Source organism: Pongo abelii, chromosome 9 (genome assembly GCF_028885655.2).
Source record: "Pongo abelii isolate AG06213 chromosome 9, NHGRI_mPonAbe1-v2.0_pri, whole genome shotgun sequence".
Lineage (NCBI taxonomy): Eukaryota > Metazoa > Chordata > Mammalia > Primates > Hominidae > Pongo > Pongo abelii.
Window position 1 is genome coordinate 14,534,998 of NC_071994.2, and position 22,447 is coordinate 14,557,444.

Below are 22,447 nucleotides of genomic sequence, written 5' to 3' on the forward strand. Positions count from 1 at the left end.
AAAGGGCTAATATCCAGATTCTACAAAGAACTTAAACAAATTTACAAGAAAAAAAACAACCCCATCAAAAAGTGGGCAAAGGATATGAACAGACACTTCTCAAAAGAAGACATTTATGCAGCCAACAGGTACATGAAAAAATGCTCATCGTCACTGGTCATCAGAGAAATGCGAATCAAAACCACAATGAGATACCATCTCACACCAGTTAGAGTGGCGATCATTAAAAAGTCAGGAAACAACAGGTGCAGGAGAGGATGTGGAGAAATAGGAACACTTTTACACTGTTGGTGGGACCGTAAACTAGTTCAACCATTGTGGAAGACAGTGTGGCGATTCCTCAAGGATCTAGAACTAGAAATACCATTTGACCCAGCAATCCCACTACTGGGTATATACCCAAAGGATTATAAATGATGCTACTATAAAGACACATGCACACGTATGTTTATTGTGGCACTATTCACAATAGCAAAGACTTGGAACCAACCCAAATGTCCATCAATGATAGACTGGATTAAGAAAATGTGGCATATATACACCGTGGAATACTATGCAGCCATAAAAAGGATAAGTTCATGTCCTTTGCTGGGACATGGATGAAGCTGGAAACCATCATTCTCAGCAAACTATCACAAGGACAGAACACTTCATGTTCTCACTCATAGGTGAGAGTTGAACAACCAGAACACATGGACACAGGGTGGGGAACATCACACACTGGGGCCTGTCAGGGGGCTGGGGGAGGGATAGCATTAGGAGAAATACCTAATGTAAATGATGAGTTGATGGGTGCAGCAAACCAACATGGCACATGTGTACCTATGTAACAAACTTGCACGTTGTGCACATGTACCCTAGAACCTAAAGTATAAAAAAACACACTAAAAAACCAAAACAAAAAAAAGAAAGCCTATAACAGATATGAAAAAGATAAAAAAAAATCAAAGCATATCACTACAAAAATTCAACAAATCACAAAGGAAGCCAGCAAGATTGGAAGAACAAAGGAACTACAAAACAGTCAGTAAACAAATACCAAAATGGCAATACTAACTCTTCACTTGTCAAACATTACCTTAAATGTAAATAGATTAAATTCTCCAATCAAAAGACAGAATGGTTGAATGAATAAACAAATAAGACCCAACTCTATGGAACCTATAAGAGACTCACTTCACCTTTAAAGACACTCTTAGACTAAAAGTGAAGGGATGGAAAAAGATATTCCATACAAAGGGAGACCAGAGCATGGGTAGCTATCTTATATGTGTCAAGATAGACTTTAAGTAAAAAAACATAAAAAGAGACAAATAAAGTAATTATATAATGATAAAGGGGTCAATTCATCAAAAGGACATAACAATTGTAAATATATATTTACAATTATTATGTAATTGTAAATTACATAATTGTAATTTACCCAATTGTAAATTGGGTGTTCCAATCCCAACATTGGAACACCATATAAATGTGTGCAAATATATAATATTAATAGATATGAAGGGAGCAATAAACTGCAATTCAGTAATAGTAGGCAACTTCAATATCCCACTTTCAGCAATGGACAGATCATCCAGACAGAAAATCGTTAAGAAAATCCTGGACTTGAACTACACGGTAGACCTAATAGACCTAATATACAAATAAAGAACATTTCTTCTAATAGCAGCAGAATACACATTCTTCTCAAGTACTCATGGAACATTCTCCAGGATACATCATATATTAGGCTCCTCTCAAGTTGTATTTGTCCATTTTGTGCTGTAATAGAATACCACAGACTGTGTAATTTATTGGCTCAAAGTTTTGGAAGCTGGGAAGTCTAAGATTGAGGAGTTGGCATCTGGCAAGGGTCTTACTGTTGTCATCCCATGGTGGAAAGGCAAAGAGATGGTGAGAGATAGAGAGGCAAAAGAGGACCAAACTCTTCCTTTTATAATGAACCTATTCCCTCAATAACAAACCCACTCCAGTGATAAAGGCATTAATCCATTCATGAGAGCAGGGACATCATGGATGAATCACTCTTAAAGGTCTTGCCTCTTAATATTGATAAAACGGCAACTAAATTTCAACATGATTTGGGAGGGGACAAACCTTCAAACCATAGCATTTATCCCATAGCCCCCCAAAACATATGTCCTCACATACAAAATGCAGTCATTCTATCCCTAGAGAACCAGTCTTAACTTGTTCCAGCAACAGCTCAAAAGTCCAAAGTCAAGAGTATCATCTAAATCAGATATACGCATGAGATTCAAGGCACGATTCATCCTGAGATAAATTTCCCTCCAGCTGTGGGCCTGTGAAGTGAATAAGCTTTGTGCTTCCAAAATACAATAGTGTGACAGGCATAGGATAGACATTTTCATTCTAAAAGGGAGAAATAGCAACAAGGAAAAACTCAACTGGGTAAAGAATGTTAAATCTCAAGTCTACAGAATAATCTTGCTTGACTCCATGTTCCACTTCCTGGACACATTGGCATCCAGATAGGAAATGAATCCTATGTATAGAAAACCCCATAGACATGACGACATGATCCTATATATAGAAAATCCAATAGATTCCACCAAAAAACTATTAGAACTAATAAGCAAATTCAGGAAGGTTTCAAGGTTAAAAACCAACATGCGGCTGGATGTGGTGGCTCATGTCTATAATCCCAGCACTTTGGGAGGCCAAGGCAGGTGCATCACTTGAGGTCAGGAGTTCAAGACCAGCCTGGCCAACATGGTGAAACCTTGTCTCTACTAAAAATACGAAAATTAGCTGGGCATGGTGGCACACATCTGTAATCACAGCTACTCAAGAGGCTGAGGCCTAAGGATCACTTGAACTTGGGAGGTGGAGGTTGCAGTGAGCCAAGATCATGCCACTGCATTCTAGCCTGGGGTGACAGAACAAGACTCCATCTCAAAAAAAAAAAAAAAAAAGAAGAAAAAAAAGAAAAAAAAAATCAACATGCAAGAATCAGAAGGGTTTCTTTGTACTAACAATGAACTATCCAAAAAATAAATTAAGGAAACAAACCCAGTTACAGTACTATAAAAAATATGTAGAAACAAATTTAACCAAAGAGTTAAATGATTTATATACTGAAAACTACAAACCATCGATAAAAGGAATGGAAGAAAACACAAATAAATGAAAAGCTATTTCATGTTCATGGATTGGATGAGTTAATATTGTTGAAATATCCATACTACCCAAATCAGTCTATGGATTCAATGCAGTCTCTATCAAAATTCAATCTATTCCTCACAGAAATAGAGAAAAAATCTGAAATTTGTATGGAATCACAAAAGACCCCAACTAGCCAAAGCAATCTTGAGCAAAATGAACAAAGCTGAAGTCATCACACTACATAATCTTGAAATATATTACAAAGCTATAATAATCAAAACAACATGGTATTGCCATGAAAACAGACAGAGTGACCAATGGAACAGACTGAAGAACTCAGAAATAAACTTGCACATTTACGGTCAACAGATTTTTGGCAAGATGCCAAGAGCACACAATGGAGAAAGGACAGCTTCTTCAATAAATGGTGTTGAGACAACTGGTATCCACATGCAGAATAATGAAATTGGACCCTTTTCTCACACCATATACAAAAATCAACTCAAAATGCATTAAAGACCACTCTGCTTATCCTTTACTTCCTACTTGTGCAGAGTCTGAACATTATCCGAAGGTGAGACCTTAGGATGTTTTCAGGTCTTTTCTGAGCATCTGTCTAGCCCATGGCATGTCTGTGGCCTTCTAGATTATCAGAAATATGTGGGAGTTTGTTACTCAAAGCATCTAATTCCCTGGCCTTTTCTCCCAAACTTTTCAGTTAGTCTATTATTTGTCCCAACCATTATTCCTTGCCTCAGAAATCAATGACTATTATGGTTTTTCCTTTACATGTTTTTGACAAATGCCACTGCTTACCTGAGCTCCGGGATAGTTCTATTTTAGGCGAGGTAAAGGCAGGTTCTCTGAGGAGTTTCTCTATGGAACCACCAGGTAGATCTAACAAGCAGCTGCAGTTCTTTGAGGACAAGATTTGCTTTGCTCCCTCTGTTACTGGGTACCTATACGTATAGAGAATGAAGGCTGTTTTATTCAAGGGCACTGACGAGCTGGGGAGTGGGAAATGAGACTAGGATAAATTAAAATGTCACAAAAGTCTGTTTCCAACATTTCCTTGTGTTTTCTTGATCAAGCATTTCTTGGTTGCCGCAAGTTTTGGTTAGTTTTCAGAGTTGTGAGAATGTTGCTTCTGAAAGGTTTTTCCAGTTTATTAATTGCTTGGTGTTCCCCACTGTGCCATTTTCACTGATGTCACCTCTAACCATGTCGTTTTAGATTACTTTCACTGACATAAGTCTTATATCTTAGGAATGAGTCTGTTGGGTTCCCACATGCTCACTGCATTGGAGCTCTCCTCTAACCTTCTCCATGAGCTTTCCATATCCTGCACTTGGCTTTTGTCCCATTCCTAATTTAAACTTCTGTTCCTCAGTGGAATTAAAATGGTGCCCAGAAATCCAACTGAAGTATCGTTAAACTTGAATACCTCACTGCTCCCTTCCAACTTCCTCCCCTTTAGTCTTCCCAAAAGCCAGTCCAACCCAGCTGAACCAAATCAACCAACCCATTAAAACATGGAAAACTCCAAATCCAAATCTGTTACTGTATTGAGGGGTGGGTGTAGAGACAGAAATGGTAGACAAAGATCACTAGCTGAGTTCGCAAGGATCTCATTTTTTGCTTGGACTATTATGAAGATTTCTTATTCGATCGTCTGTCCTCTAACATTCATTATTCATTTCATTGCTCCTTCAGCCTATTCCCCACATCTCAGCCACAGCAGTTCTTCATATATCATCATATCATTTAAGAGGCTCCCTACTGACTTTAGAATAGTCTGCAAACATACAAGAGGCTTTCACGATGTGCCCTCTAGCTTCCTTTCCAGGCTAATTTCTCAAACCATAGTCCAGCCATTTCTGATCAGTTTCAGTTCCACCAATAAGTCATATTTTTTGTATGTTTTTGTCATATTCGTCTTTGTAACTGTAGATTCTAAGCACTGTGCATGGTACTTTTTTTTTTTTTTTGGAGCTCAGTGACTGTCAAATAAATGTATAAGTACAGCAAAGTTTCTATGTGTTCCTGCAGTTTGCAAACAACTAAACTGGCTGGATTTCATTTCATGCTATTTGAGGTCTTAGTATATGAGCTCATGGCATTCATAAAATTAGTATTAATAGATAATTTAGAAAAGTGTCTAGTATGTAACACTGTGCAATAAATGTAGCCATGATTGTAGTTTTATTACTACTGTCCTAAAGAGCAAGCTGAAACTCCAAATTTGAATGGTAAGTCTGGAATGCAACGACTTAAAATCTAGGCTATGTGAATACACGAAATTCACTTTAGGGACCCTGCAGAACATCTCAAGGTGATAAACAGAGATCTTATAAAATAACTGACACTCAGGCTCAAGAGGATGTCTTATGGCCACCTGAACCATTAGGAAGAGAAGGGAAAACCAACAGTGGTTTCAAACAGGAGCTCAAATTGGGCATATGCTGAGAACTGCAGGCCTTGGTTTTTCACGGTGCCACAACTCACAAGGCCAACATGCCCGCTGGTGTTTACTTACTTAAATGGATGGAAGATTCTCTCAGGCAATGCCAGGTAAGCCTCCTAGACGCCTGTATTGTGCCGAAATGCGTAGGACAAGAGTGGATCGTCTCAACTATACCATGGTTACTAGTAAAACATTCCTGGCAATGGGAGAACCCAGGACGAGGGAGTCGCGAATGGTAACCAGGCCAGGGCTTCGGGCACTCGCGTTACCCTCTTAGCACAGGGACAGGGGGACTTGGTTCTGCAGGCAGCGCCCTCAGCTGGGGGCCTGGCAGCCTCGGGAGCCCGGTGGGGGCTGCTTCCTCGGTGGCGTCCTTCATCCCCCCTCGCGGGGTTCTAACGCCCAAGAGCGCGGCTGTGCGAGAGACTCGCGCGGATACGTGAGGCGCGGTGGGGCTCCCGTGGCACCGCAGAGCCTGCAGGCTCCCAAGACGAGGGTGAGGTAGGGGCTGACAACGATGCCGCTCTTTCCTGGCTGTGTGAGCATCATCCTGTGTCCTTGGGCCTGGCACACCCAGGGGGAAGAGGCTGTGCTTGATCTGTCGGCGGATTGATTACGTGGTGGCCCCACTGCTAATCCCAGACACACCCCCGCTTAGAAGCGGCATCATTGTCAGCAGCTCCTTGCCACTTAGAATCCTCTGCAAGATGTGGTGGGTACAGCACTGCACTTAACTCCTTTGGTCCTCAGTTTATTCTTTTGTAGAGTGGAGATGATACCTGCTCAGGTACCTCATATGCTCATGCTGCAGAACTTTGAAAACCAAAGATGTTTTACAAACATATTCCACTGCAATTACAAACATATTCCACTGCGATAACCAGCTCTTGAACTCCACCAAGAGGCCTGCCCATAAACCCTCAAGAATGACTTGTCGGAGGGCTTCCCAAATAGCCAACACATTCTCCTAGCACCCTGGGAACCCCACCTTGAATAGTACCCCACACATTCCCATGCACAGCTCAGAATGAGCTCCCACAGACAGCACTTGGATCTCAACAGCAGCTGTGGATCTTAGCAACCGGCTTGACACTGCTGCTTTGAAAGAAGATGAGGCAGGGCGTGGTGGCTCATGCCTGTAATCCCAGCACTTTGGGAGCCTAGGAGGGCGGATCACCTGAGGTCAGGAGACGGAGACCATCCTGGCTAACATGGTGAAACCCTATCTCTACTAAAAATACAAAAAAATTAGCCAGGCATGGTGGCATGTGCCTGTAGCCCTAGATACTTGGGAGGCTGAGGCAGGAGAATCGCTTGAACCTGGGAGGCAGAGGTTGCAGTGAGCCGAGATTGCACCACTGCACTCCAGTCTGGGTGACAGAGTGAGACTCTATCTCAAAAAAAAAAAAAGATGCACAACCTTTAAAACTTCAGGACATTGCCTTAGGGAAAATAAATGGCAGGCTGTTAGCATCAGGCCTGACTTTGGATTGAAAGAAGGCACACAATCCTGAGACTTGCCCACTAAGAAGGAACAAGAGAAATAGAGTGTGCACATTATAGAAAAAGTACATGAGGCCCCCAGAATCTCTGGCTGGGCTCACTGTGAAGGTCTTTCGCTACTGAAGAAAACCAGTAAAGATTAGAAACACTGACTGCTTCTTCAAATGTGAAGACAGTAATGCAAAGCTTTGAGGAACACAAAGTATCAAGGAAATAGGACACCACCAAAAGAACCAAGTGAAGCTCTTGTGGTTGACCTTTAAAATTGGATATCTATGAACTGCATGACAAAGAATTCAAAATAATCATCTTAAAGAACATCAGTGAGCTGCAAGAGAACACAGAGACAATTCAACAAAACCAGGAAACCAATAAACACACACAAAATGATGTTTAACAGAGAAAAATTGTGAAAACACTGGCATACATTTAACCAAGGAAATGCAAAAGCTGTACACTGAAAACTATAAAATGTTGATGAAAGAAATTAAAGTAGACACAAATAAATGGAAAGATATCCCATGTTCATAGATTGGAAGAACTAATATTGTTAAAATGTCTATTCTATCAAAAGCAGTATACTTCACAGAAATAGAAAAAACAATTTTAAAATTTGTATGGACTCACAAAAGACTCTGAATAGCCATAGCAATCTTGAGCAAGAACAAAGCTGGAGGCATCACACCTCCTGATTTCAAACTATATTACAAAGCTATAGTAAAGAAAGCAGAGTGGTACTGACATAAAAACAGATATATAGACTAATGGAACAGAATAGAGAGAACAGAAATAAACCCATGCATAGATGGCCAGCTAATTTTCAGCAAAGGCAGAAAGACTACATAATGGGGAAAGGGTAGTCTCTTCAATAAATGGTGTTAGTAAAACTGGATATTAACATGGAAAAGGATGAATTGGAGACTTATTTTACACCAAACACAGAAATGAAGTAAAAATGAATAAAGTAATTTATTTTAAAATCTTAAACCCTAAGACTCCTAGAAGAAAACACAGAGAGAAAGCTCCTTGACATTTATCTTGGCAATGATGTCTTTTAGATATGACCTGTAAAGCATAGGCAACAAAGCAAAAATAAACAAGTGGGACTACATCAAACTAAAAAGCTTCCACACAGTAAGAAAAACAATGAAAAAGCAACCTATGGAATGAGAGAAAATATTTGCAAACCATATATCTGATAAGGGATTTAATATCCAAAATATACAAAGGACACATACAACTGAATAGCTAAAAAAAAAATAAAGCAGCCAAATTTAAAAATGGGCAATTTTAAAAAATAGATTTATGGGGTACAAGTGCAGTTCTGTTGCATGAACATATTGTATGGTGAAGTCCGGACCCAGGCTTTTAGTGTACTCATCACCCAAATAGTGTGCACTGTACCCAATAGGTAGTATTTCATTCCTCAACTCCCTCCCACACTCTCACCTTTTGGAGTCTCCAGTGTGTATTATTCTACCTTGTATGTCCGTGTGTAACAACTTTTTTGCTCCCACTTACTTTTTTTTTTTTTTTTTTTTTTGAGACGGAGTCTGGCTCTGTCCCCCAGGCTGGAGTGCAGTGGCACAATCTCGGCTCACTGCAAGCTCCGCCTCCCGGGTTCACGCCATTCTCCTGCCTCAGCCTCCCGAGTAGCTGGGACTACAGGCGCACGCCGCTATGCCCGGCTAATTTTGTTTGTATTTTTAGTAGAGGCGGGGTTTCACCGTGTTAGCCAGGATGGTTTTGATCTCCTGACCTCGTGATCTGCCCCCCTCGGCCTCCCAAAGTGCTGGGATTACAGGCGTGAGCCATCGCGCCCGGCTTTTGCTCCCACTTATAAATGAGAATGTGTGGTTTTTGACTTTCTGTTTCTGAGTCATTTCATTTAGGATAATGGCCGCAGTTTCATTCATGTTGCTGAAAAGACATGATTTAATTCTTTTCCACAGCAAAGTAGTATTCCACAGTATGTATATACACACCACATTTTAAAAATCCAATCATTTATTGATGGACACTTAAGTTTATTCCATGACTTTCTAAATAGGCATTTCTTAAAAGAGGTCATAGAAATGGCCAAGAAGTATATGAAAATGTGCTTAACATCACTAATAATCAGGGAAATGTACATCAAGACCATAGTGAGATAGCATCTTACATTTGTTAGGATGACTATTATTAAAAATCAAAAGATAACAAGTGCTGGTGAGGATGTGGTGAATAGGGAACACTTACACACTGTTGGTGAGAATGTAAATTAGTATAGCTGTTATGGAAAACAATATGGAGATCCCTAGAAAAGTTAAAAATAGAACTGACGTATGATCAAACAATCTCACTTTTGGATATATAGCCAAAGGATTTGAAATTTGGCACTTCCATTTTCATTGCAGCATTATTCGTAATAGTCAGATATGGAAACAAGCTAAATGTTACCAATGGATGAGTGAATAAATTGTGGTGTGTGTGTGTGTGTGTGTGTGTGTGTGTGTGTGTAATTTGGCCTTAGAAAAGAAAGAAATCCTTTCATTTGTGAGAACATGAATGGATCTGGAGGATATTATCTTAAGTGAAATAAGCCAGACACAGAAAGACAAATACCTGTACTGTATGATCTCACTATGTGGAATCTAAACTCTTAAAATTTTTTCCATTTTATTTATTTTTCCATCTCAGCAATATATTTTTTTAATTTTTGTATTTTTATTTTTTTATTTTATTTATTATTATTTTTTATTTATGAAGTATTTATTGATCATTCTTGGGTGTTTCTCGGAGAGGGGGATATGGCAGGGTCATAGGATAATAGTGGAGAGAAGGTCAGGAGATAAACACATGAACAAAGGTCTCTGGTTTTCCTAGGCAGAGGTCCCTGCAGCCCTCTGCAGTGTTTGTGTCCCTGGGTACTTGAGATTAGGGAGTGGTGATGACTCTTAAAGAGCATGCTGCCTTCAAGCATCTGTTTAACAAAGCACATCTTGCACCGCCCTTAATCCATTTAACCCTGAGTTGACACAGCACATGTTTCAGAGAGCACGGGGCTGGGGGAAACGCCATAGATCAACAGCATCCCAAGGCAGAAGAATTTCTTCTAGTCAGAACAAAATGGAGTCTCCTATGCCCACCTCTTTCTACACAGACACAGCAACAATCTGATCTCTCCTTCCTTTCCCCACACTTCCCCCCCTTCTTTTCAACAAAACCGCCATCGTCCTCATGGCCCGCTCCCGATGGTCGCTGTCTCTGTGGAGCTGTTGGGTACACCTCCCAGACAGGGCGGCCGGGCAGAGGCGCTCCTCACCTCCCAGACAGGGCGGCTGGGCAGAGGCGCTCCTCAGCAATATTTTTTTAAGTTATATAATTTTATTTTTTATAATTTCAAATTTTATTTTAGATTCAGGGGTACACACGCAGGTTTGAAACATGGGTATATTGCGTGATGCTGAGGTTTGGGGTATGATTGAGTCCATCACCCAGGTAGTGAGCATTGTACCCAATAGTTAGTTTTCCAACCCTTTCCCCCTTTCTTCCTCTCCCTTTTGATAGTCTTAGTGTCTATTGTTGCAATCTTTATGTCCATGTATGCACAATGTTTAACTCCCACTTACAAGTGAGAACATGCAGCATTTGGTTTTCTGTTTCTGTGCTAATTTGCCTAGGATAATGGTCTCCAGCTGCATCCATGTTGCTGCAAAGGACATGATTTCACCCTCTTTTATGCCTGTGTAGTATTCCATGGTGTATATATTACATTTTCTTTATGCAGTCCACCATTAATGGGCACTTGGATTGATCTCACGTCTTCGCTATTGTGAACAGTGCTGTGATGGAACTTGTGAATGCATATATCTTTTTGGTGGAATGATTTATTTTCTTTTGGATATATACTCAGTAATGGGATTGCTGAGTTGAATGGTAGTTCTGTTTAAAGTTCTTTGAGAAATCTCCAAACTGCTTTGCACAGTGGCTGAACTAATTTACATTCTCACCAACAGTGTAGAAGTGTTCCCTTTTCTCCTCAACCTCACCAGCATCTGTTGTATTTTTCTTTTAAATAATAGCCTAAAATCGCCAAACTCTTAAAAGCAGAGAGTGGAATAGTAGCTGTCAGTGGCTTGTGGGAGGGATAAATGGGAAGATGATGGTTAAAAGTCACAACATTTTAGTTATGCAAAATAACTAAGCTCTGGAGATCTACTCTATAGCATAGTGCCTATGGTGAATAAAACTGTATTGTGTGCTTAAAATTGCTAAGGGGGTAGCCGTGTGTTAAATGTTAATACCCAAAGAAAAAGTAAAAAGCAGTAATAATAAAGGGTGTGGGAAGAAACTTTGGGACGTGATAAATGTGTTTATGGCCTTGATGGTGGTGATAGTTTCATAGGTGTATACCTATCCCCAAGCTCACTGAGATCTATGCATTACATATGTATAAATTTTTATGTATTAATCATATAAAGTAGCTTAAAATTAAAAAGTGGTTTTAAAAAACCATTTATATTAAATACAAAGGAATGGTTCCTCATGAGGGAGATATTTGAGAGTAAAGTGTAGAGATAAAGGAAATAAAAATAGGGTAGAGATTTAACAGATCTAATGAGATAATCTCAGTAAAATGTTTCATAAAATTCATACTGTGAAAAAACTATACAGTATCATTATTTGTATCTAAGACATCAGGCATAAGGAATGCTATAATTTTTGGAAACTGGACCTTCTAGAAAACTGAAGGCTGAGCTGTTGTTAAAACATTTCGTGTTAACCTAGTGGGCATTAGTTTATGCAGTCTCAACTTTATAAAAATATGGATAACCTGCCTTCTCGCTACTGGCAGGTTATACAAATTTCAAGTGTTCATTGAGGAGAAATTACTCAGAAATAATGTAGTTAGAGTATAGTATGTTTAGAACTATTATTGATCTAGAGAAGACTATCTAGGCTATGGGGGTGCTTATACTTCATGCTAATTTTACTCTTAGTAATGAAATAATGATTTCCTTGAGTCAGCATTTAAAATATTACCCTATCAACCTATGCTTCCTCCTTGCATCCATCTTGCTTATTATGCCTACTTTGGAGAATCTGTCACCACTCCTGGAAGTTTTCTTGGGTGAAATAATTCCTTAACTCAAGACAACCAGATCCAGACTGAGAATGCTCAGTATCTCCAAACAGAAAATATAACCAGAGTTACATATTCTAATTTTTTTTTTTTTTTTTTTTTTGAGACGGAGTCTTGCTCTGTCACCCAGGCTGTAGTGCAGTGGCCCGATCTCGGCTCACTGCAAGCTCCGCCTCCTGGGTTCACGCCATTCTCCTGCCTCAACCTCCCGAGCAGCTGGGACTACAGGCGCCCGTCACCACGCCCGGCTAATTTTTTGTATTTTTAGTAGAGACAGGGTTTCACCGTGTTAGCCAGGATGGTCTCAATCTCCTGACCTTGTGATCCACTTTCCTCAGCCTCCCAAAGTGTTGGGATTGCAGGCATGAGCCACCATGCCCGGCCATGTATTCTAATTTTTAATTATAGAATAAGGGAAAGAAACTTTGGGACAAACTTCATTGTATGTTTTCTAGAAAGTCACTTGAGCAAAATGACCATTTATTCACCATTAAACCTTTTCATCCTGGCCTGAGGTCATGAACAAAATGATGATTCATTCACCATGAAACTTTTTCATCCTGGACTGAGGTTATGATGATTCTGTTCTTTAATATGTAAGAAAGAATCTCCTTGTGCCAATGAACCTGAGGTAAGTTAAGTGTTAGAAGTTGATCATTAATATATCCTGAGTGGTCTTATTCTAAGTCATTGAAGTATCCTAATAAATGACTCTCCAAATTCTTCCCAATTAAATTCCTTTTCTGAATTAGACCTGATAGGTGATTCAGAGACACAACTTGCAGGGATTCAGAGGAAGGACGCAATCATATGAAAATAAACACTCCAGACTGGGTGCAGTGGCTCACACCTGTAATCCCAGCACTTTGGGAGGCTGAAGCGGGCGGATCACGAGGTCAGGATATAAAGACTATCCTGGCTAACACGGTGAAACCCCGTCTCTACTAAAAATACAAAAAATTAGCCGGGTGTGGTGGCGGGCGCCTGTAGTCCTAGCTACTCCGGAGGCTGAGGCAGGAGAATGGCGTGAACCCGGGAGGCGGAGCTTGCAATGAGCCGAGATGCGCCACTGCACTCCAGCCTGGGGGAGAGAGCCAGACCCCGTCTCAAAATCAATAAACAAACAAACAAACAAACAAATACTCCTTTTCTCCATATATTCTCTTCTCTACTTTTTCAGCTTATTCTTTAATAAGAAGATTAATTCCTACTTGGACTCTGAGAGACCCCGAGCCTCTTCTTGAGTCATCTACTTCACGTTTCTCTGGGCAGATGAATCAAATCTGAAAAGCTGATGAGTGAGGACTGTCTGTGTCAGACCACAAAATTTTGGGTGGCCATTTTGGAAGGGATGTTAATGGGATTATTCTCACCATTTAGGATTTTTTTTTACCCCCAGGAAAGGGTACATATGCTTTTGATGTTTTCATTTTAGATTAGAAATGAATGGCCATGCATTATAAACACTAAAAATCTAAAGAGAACATACATGAGTATTTAGTTTCAAGTTAAATTAATCAAATTAAACCGTTAAGAGTATAGTGCTATGCTTGATATTTACTATGTGATGAAAGAATTTAGAATAAATGGAAGGTGATTTATTAATGTCATTATAGTTAACATAAGGTTGTATTTTATTCAGTGTTATTTGTATGGTGTAACTGTAAACAGTATACAAAACATAATTTAACATTAAAAAGTTTCTTGATAACTCTCTTCTCTCATTTCCCAACATTCTGTTTTCTGTGAGTTTTTCCTTTCATAAGGCCAACTCTCTTCAGGTCCTGCAGAAGAGGGTCAAGACTTAGGAACCCAGGGACTGGAATTTGCTTACAGACATCAATAGTTTTTTGTTTTGTAGATGTTTGTTTTGCTTTTAGCTACAACCGTGATTTCAGTTTTTAATTGTTGTATGCCTTTTCTTATGACTTGGGCTACTTTACCACTTGGCTACTACTTCCTGTAGTATCACAAACCTGACCCTTTACCCAAGTCTTAATCTCATATTCTTACAATGTTTAGGTCATTATACCATTATGTCCCCTGAGTTTTTCAGCTGAGATTGTTTAGTCACTCACCTCCTCCAATGCTGTGTTTCAGGCTTGTCAAGCTCCTCACTCTTACACTTTCCTGTCATTATGAGGATTTCTAAATTAATTATTTCCATGTTCTTGGGCTAGAACTCAGCTATTTCCCCCTTTTCCTTGGTGTTCTGAGGCTTCATCATTATTTACATAGCAAGAATATTTTCTTTCCTTAAAACATGTGGATTGCATTTTATTCCAGAGAATATGGAGCTTTGAGAACCAGATCTCATGGTCACTGGTGGCTTTTAAATTAAGTTACCTGAATCTTTCTCTTCGAAACTGATAGTTTTTCCAATCATATGGCCAATGTCCATTTGAGAAGTTTTCCTTTATTTCAGGTTACTTTAATACATAACCCATCACTTACATGTTGAAGGTCCAGGATAGGGTTTGGAAAATGCAGAGTAACTAGGGGTTTACTCCTTCTGTTCCAGCCTAGTCCACAGCTATGACCCGATGTTCTCTTGTATTTCCCTCACTTCCTCATACTATTTGGATTCTTCATTTTCATTCCTTCTCTCCGATCAGATCTGAGGTTGATTCACTTTCAGGCAGTTGTGGATGGGTTTGAATGTCAAGGTTGCTGTTTGCCTATTTCCAGGAGATGCTTGGAGAAGAGAAATACATTATTTGTGTATCGCTGGTGTCACCTAAGACCAGCAGTGTCTGATAGTAGGACATGTTCTCTCTCTTCTCCCAACATGTTTTATCTTCCTTCTGCTCCAAGGCTCCCAGGTGCCAGGGACCTAAACTGTATTTGTTAATTATAGGCCACAGACCTAGTAGACTGATCTCCATGCAATTATCTTTCAAATGAAATAGACGTGAGCCAGAAAATGATACATCTCCTACTACATTTTCTCATGGGGATATGGACACACACCCCTTTGATCCTAAAAATGTATCTAGGAGAATTGTTTATCTTCATTTGTACACAGATAAATTTAGTCCAGACTGCTTCAGCTCATGTTCAGTGTTTTGTGGAAACATTAAGCAGAAAAAGCTTCTACTGAAATCTTAATCCCTTAGCATGGGTTCATAACAGACTACTACTTCCTAATTAGTCAGAGAAATGAAACACTCACATTACGTGGTATTGTTGTCATGATGATTTGCTTTTTTTATCCATCTGGTCACTGTATTTGCCAAGATCAACTCCAAGGTGGAGAATACCCACAAATACATTGAAAGCATGATTCCACTTTTCTAAATAAAAAAGAAGAAAATCTATATTCCTTAGAGATCTTCACATTTCTGAAATTTCTAGAAACATATAGATAACATAAAATTGCAATAAATTTAGAAAATAGAAAACTCATCTGTAATACTAGTACCATCACCTTAATACAATGTGATGATTTTGCCTGTATATAAGGTAATACTATAATAACAAACATTTGTTGAGCACTTATTAGATGGTTAGGAATTTGTGTTAAATGCTTTATATGCATTATTTCATTGAGTTCACTCAATAATCCTTTGTGGTAGGTAGCATTATTATTCTCACCTTAGAGTAGAAGAAAATGAGACTTGGATAAGTTAAAATAGCAAAATTAGTACTATTGGATGTTGGAGTTGCTTAGAACTTGGTTCCAGTCCCCTTTTCTTCCCTTACTCTACTCTCTCTCTCGGGTGCCTTCCATCCTAGTTCTGGCAGACTTACAAAATTGTGATTTCTGTTTTCTCATTTATGTGTTTCTATAACATTGTTATAGTTGAAAATAGTGTATCTCATTTTTTATTAAAATTATGCCACAAGAAGTTTATATTTATATAGAAGCTTAACAATACTTAATATTTATAGAATATTTAAGTGGAAATACAGTATTTAAGTTTGCTACACATTTTGGTTCATCCAAGGTTTTCTATCTTTTGAATGATTAAAATGGATTTCAAAAAAGGTGTTTTATGGTAAATACTGCCAAAATGCTTTCCACATGCATTTCTCTAGCTCACTCTGTTAGTATCAACATTTGAGAAGACTATTTATGGCCTTCTTTTCATTTTCTTCCATTTCAAGTTGGAACAAATGATATAAATTTATTGTACTATAAATATATTGATATTGTTTGGCTGTGCCCCGACCCAAACCGCTACTTGAATTTTATCTCCCAGAATTCCCACGTGTTGTGAGAGGGACCCAGTGGAAGGTAATTGAATCATGGGGGCGGGCCTTTGCGGTGCTATTCTTGTGATAGTGATTAAGTCTCACGAGATCTAATGGGCTTATCAGGGGTTTCTGCTTTGCTTCTTCCTCATTCTTTCTTGCCACTGCCATGTAAGAAGTGCTTTTTGCCCTCTGCCATGATTGTGAGACCTTCCCCAGCCACATGGAACTGTAAGTCCAATTAAACCTATTTTTCTTCCTAGTTTTGGGTATGTCTTTATCAGCAGTGTGAAAATGGACTAATACATATGTTATAGTCATAGCATATGTATATTATATTCATAGTATAGAATATACTATATGTATAAAATTCTAATAATTTCTAATAAAATCATAGCCTTCAAGGAGTTTATTTTCACGAGTCTACCTAATGATGCAATGTCTACTATACTGAACTCTACATGAGCAAATTGTTTTAGAGTAAAGTACTATTACAGAAATCTTTTTATCCATGATGGACTGAAAGATTTCTGCCTAATAGGCAATTTAATCACATTATATATTATATTCTATACTATGAATATAGTATTATATATATTATAGTATTATATATTGTATTAACTATAATAGTATATATTATACTATTATATATTATATTAACTATAATAGTATAATAATATATATTATTGTATATAATATAATCCATTCATATTATATCTAGTCATATTGTATAATCACTAATTATAATACATCCATTTAGTATAATCATATTAATAGATTATACTAATCATATTAATAGATTATACTAAATGAATATATTATAATCTATTAATATTAATTATAATATAGTCATATGAATACATTATACTAAATGAATGTATAATTAATGATTATACAATATGAATAGATTGAATATGAATAGATTATACTAAATGAATTTATTATAATGAATGGTTCTTATGAGACTCTTTCATTTGAACATGACTGAGGATTAGGGTGAGCAGAAATTGCTCTTCTGACTATTGGTAATAAAGATTTGACAGACAGTGAGACAAAAATGATCATATTTGGTCTCTCTTGAATCTTAAATGATATTCTAGAAATTGGAATGCCTTTCAAAAGAGCTTCAGGCATATTTTACTTAGAGAAGAGGACAGACATCTTCCTAAATGCTAATGACATTATTTAATTGTCACAAAGTAGGAGTGGCCACCGGAGACAATTGATTACGTTAAATAATAATTTCCACTAAAAATATTTGCTATCAATTATTTTAAAGCAAGAAAATTAATTTGGATGCATATTTTGTAATTTTATTGTTTTTATCTAATAATGTCATATATTTTCTAAGTTTCAATTTCTTTGGTTATTTTTATTAATCTTATAAATAATTTTTCTAATGAGATGACTATGAAGTTATAATCCTTGAATCCAGATTTTTTTCCAAGAGTATTATTAAGTAATTCTTTAAGGCTGGTTTGAGTGACATACTTTTCACCAAAATATTCCAGTTAATATATTTAAAAACATGATTTATGGCATAAAATATGGGAAACCTGATTTATGTGCTGGAATGGATTAAGAAAAGTCCCAGTTATAATAATAACTCTGTCAGAATGAATGAGAGCTCATCTATTGAAAACCTTACTTTTCAAATTCTATTAGAGAACATAAATCTTCTTATTTACTATCTGCTTGCTTAATTTTAACAACCCTAATGTCATTACAAATATCTTCATGTTGTAATAATTCCAGAATAATATACACCTGAAAATGGTCTGATACTCAGTTCTTATCATGGGTCCATGATTTATTTATGAAATAGTTTGAAGTATGTAATCTCATGAACTCCCCATCTCTCAAGGTTTTATCTCTTGATCAAAACAGGCCATTAGGAAGCAACATTGTTAGTCCACAATTTCTTGACTCTACAGTTTTCCTAGTATTTCCTTAGAAGTTTTTTTTTTTTTTTTTTTAAATAAGAAATAGCTTTTTGGAAGCTACTCTAGACTTTGCTATAGGAATGTTCACACATAAAATTAGTGCCTCTTTTGTGCCAAGTCCTGTCTAAGATGCTGGGGATGCAGCAGTATCTGAAGCAGACAAAATCATAGCCTTCAAGGAGTTTATTTTCGCTGGTCTACCTCATGACACAATGTCTATTATACTGAACTATACACGAATAAATGATTGTAAAGTACTATTACAGGAATCATTTTATTCATAATGAACTGAAGCATTTCTGCCTAATAGATCATTTATTCACATGATGATTGAATTTCATTTTCACTTTGCCTATCAGGAAACTTAGTACAAAAACTGTGTCAATATTGGTAATTCACAGTATTCTAAAACCTATATATCTACGTTATTATTTTCCTCTTGATTTCACAAGGATCACATTCCAAATTGCATATATTGGAATAGTCTAATACATTGGATTGGATCATACAATACTGACAATTTTGTAGATTAAAAATGGTCTGATATCAGCAATTTCAAATGGTTCAATCTAATACAAGGGGTCTTCAAAAAGTTTATGGGAAATGCATACTATGGAAAAACTATGCACGGATTTCAAAAATTTTTTGCACCAAAATAAACTCACACCAAGTTGTTGTAACATGTTTTAACAGGATTTAGTTTGAGGCACTTAGAAGGATAAGAAGTCAGTTTGAAAAGAGCCCCTACCAGAGAAACATGAATTCTGCTAAAATTGAAGAAAGAACAAACATAAAATTGATGTCAAAGCCTGGGTGGAAGACTAATGAATTCATAAACTATTGATGCTTTACAAAAAGTTTATGAGGGGCCAGGTGTGGTAGCTCACACCTGTAATCCCAGCACTTTGGGAGGCTGAGGTGGGCAGATCACTCGAGCCCAGGAATTTGAAACCAGCCTGGGCAATATGATGAAACGGCACCTCTAAAATAAAATTAGCTAGACCTGGTGGTGTGCACCTATAAGTCCCAGCTACTAAGAAGGCTGATGTGGGAGGATCAATTGAGGCCAGGAGGTCCAGGCTGCAGTGAGCCATGATCACGCCACTGTGCTTCAGCCTGGGCATCAGAGCAAGACCCTGTCTCAAAAGCAAAACAAAACAAACAAAACAAAACAAAACACAAGAAAACCAAAAAGTTTATGAAGGGAATGCTCCAGAGAAATAGGCAGTTTACAAATGGAATTTTTTTAAAAAGATTTTAAAAGCATCACTTTTATATTTAAATTAAATCAAATTTTAAAATTTCAATAGATTTAGGGGTACAAATGGTTTTTGTTTATGTGACTGAATTACCTAGGGGTGATGTTTGGGCTTTTAGTATACCTATCACTTGAATAGTGTACATTGTATCCAATAGGTAGTTTTTCATCCCTCACTCCCCTTCCACCCTCCCCCTTCTGAGTCTCCATTGTCCATTATAACCCTCTATATGGCCTTGAGTACCCATAACTTAGCCACATTTATAAGTGGGAACATGTATATTTGGCTTTCTGTTCTCTTTTATTGCTGGTGTATATATATTCCATGGTGTATATATACGTATCTCCCATATTTTCTTTATCCACTCATCAGTTGATGGGCACTTAGATACATTCCATATCTGTATTAGTCAGGGTTCTCTAGAGGCACAGAACTAATAGGGTTATATATATAATATATATATAATATACATATATATATGAGAGCTTATTAAGTAGTATTAACTCACATGGTCACAAGGTCCCACAATAGTCTGTCTGCAATCTGAGGAGCAAGGAAGCCAGTTCGAGTCCCAAAAATGAAGAACTTGGAGTCTGATGTTCGAGGGCAAGAAGCATCCAGCATGGGAGAAAGATGTAGGTTGGGAGGCTAAGCCAGTCTCTGGCTTTTTCACGTTTTTCTGCCTGTTTTATATCCGAGCTGCATTGGCAGCTGATTAAATGGTGCCCAGCCCACTGACTCAAATGTTAATCTCCTTTGGCAACACCCTCACAGACACACTGAGGCGCAATACTTTGCATCCTTCAATCCAAAAGAAGTTGACATTCAGTATTAACTATCACAGTATCTTTGCAATTGTGAATTGTGCTGTGATAAACATATGAGTACAGGTATCTTTTTGATATGACTTCTATTCCTTTGGATAGATACCCAGTAGTGGGATTGTTGGATTGAATGGTAGACTTACTTGTAGTTCTTTGAGAAATCGCCATACTGTTTTCCATAGAGGTTGTTCTAATTTACTTCCCATCAATAGTGCATAAGCATTTCCATTTAACTACATCCTCACCAACATCTATGGGTTTTTGAATTTTCAATAATGGTCATTGTTACTGGGGTAAATTCTGTGAAAAATGACGGTGGTTTCTTGATAGGAATTTCATTCAGTCTGTAGACTTCTTTGAACAGTCTGGTCATTTTCACAATATTGGTTCTTTGAATCCACGAGCATGGGATGTTTTTCCATTTGTGTCGTCTGTGATTTCTTTTTACCAGTGTTTTGTAATTCTCCTTGTAGAGATCCTTCACCTCCTTGGTTAAGTATATTTTTAGGTGTTTTTTTCTGTAGTTATTGTAAATGGGATTGAGTTCCTGATTTGATTCTCAGCTTGGTTGTTATTAGTATATAGCAGTGCTACTGATTTGTGTATGTTGATTTTGTAACCTGAGACTTTACTGAATTCATTTATCAAATCTGGAAGTCTTTTGGAGGAGTCTTTAGGGTTTTTAAGGCATAAGGTCATATTACTAGCAAAGATAAATAATTTGACTTCCTCTTTTTCAATTTGGATGCGCCTTATTTTTTTATTTTTCTTTTGCCTGATTGCTCTGGCCAGGACTTTGAGTACTATGTTGAATAGGAGTAGTAAAAGTGGGCATCCTTGTCTTGCTCCAGTTATGAAGGGGAATGCTTTTAATTTTTTCCCATTCAGTATGATGTTGGCTGTCGGTTTGTCACATATAGCTTTTATCATTATTTAATTTTTTTTTTGAGACAAGGTTTCTCTCCCTTCGCCCAGGCTGGAGTGCAGTGGCGTGCTCTCAGCTCACTGCAGCCTCTGCCTCCTGGCTTCAAGCGATTCTCCTGCCTCAGCCTCCCGAGTAGCTGGGAGCTCAACTCCCGAGTAGCTGGGAGTACAGGTGTGCATCACCAAACCTGGCTAATTTTTTATTTTTAGTAAAGATAAAAATTAGCCAAGTTTGGTGGAGGGGGTTTCACCATGTTGGCCATGCTAGTCTCTAACTCTTGACCTCAAGTGATCTGCCTGCCTCAGCCTCCCAAAATGCTGAGATTACAGGCTTGAGCCACTGCGCCCAACCTCTTTTATTATTTTGAGGTATGTTTCTTCTATGCCTAGTTTGTTAAGGGTTTTTTATCATGAAGAGATGCTGACTTTTATCAAAAGCTTTTTCTGTACCCTTTGAGTCTATCATATAGTTTTTGTTTTAAGTTCCTTTTATGAGGTGAATACATTTATTGACTTGCATATGTTAAACTATCATTGTGTCCCTGGGATGAAATCCACCTGATCTTGGTGAATTAATTTTTTGATGTGCTGTTGGATTCAGTTTGCTAGTATTTTGCTGAGGATTTTTACATTTAATTTTATCAGGGATTTAGGTCTGTAGTTTTCCTTTTTTTGTTGTGTCCTTTCCTGGCTTTGGTATCAGGGTGCTACTGGCTTTGTAGAATGAGTAAGAGAGAATTCCCTTTTTCTTGGTTTTTTGGAATATTTTAAGTATGTCAGTTATTTGAAGGTCTGGTAGAATTTGGCTGTGAATCTGTCTTGCCCTGGGCTCTTTTTATGTTCTTGTTGGGAGATTTTTTTAAAATTACCGATTCAATCTCAGTACTTATTATTGGTTTGTTCAGGATTTCTATTTCTTCTTGATTCAAGCTTGGAGATTGCATGTTTTCCAGAAATTGTCAATTTCCTCTAGAGTTTCTAGTTTGTGTGCATAGAAATGTTCATAGCAGTCTTGGATGATCTTCTGTATTTCCGTCTAATCACTTGTAATGTCTCTATTTTCATTTCTGATTGGGCTTATT

At 37.8% G+C, this 22,447-nt stretch overlaps 1 protein-coding gene across 18 annotated transcripts in view; it reads right to left on the bottom strand.

Moving 5' to 3' along the window:
- LOC100938589 (membrane-spanning 4-domains subfamily A member 8) overlaps positions 1 to 22,447 on the bottom strand; it is a 109,649-nt gene that overhangs the window by 39,104 nt on the left and 48,098 nt on the right. For 9 of the 18 annotated variants that reach the window (XR_008511041.1, XR_008511043.1, XM_054524299.1 and 6 more), the window contains one exon: positions 3,946 to 4,088. Coding sequence is in view for 2 of the 18 variants with exons in the window: in XM_054524306.1 (XP_054380281.1) it covers positions 15,395 to 15,514 (120 nt within the window). In the remaining 16 variants the exon portion in view is untranslated. Of the gene's footprint in view, positions 1 to 3,945; positions 4,089 to 5,665; positions 6,035 to 13,840; positions 14,006 to 14,621; positions 14,916 to 15,393; positions 15,515 to 22,447 lie in introns of those variants that run through there. The other 9 variants (XR_008511039.1, XR_008511038.1, XR_008511040.2 and 6 more) reach the window with 4 other exon arrangements.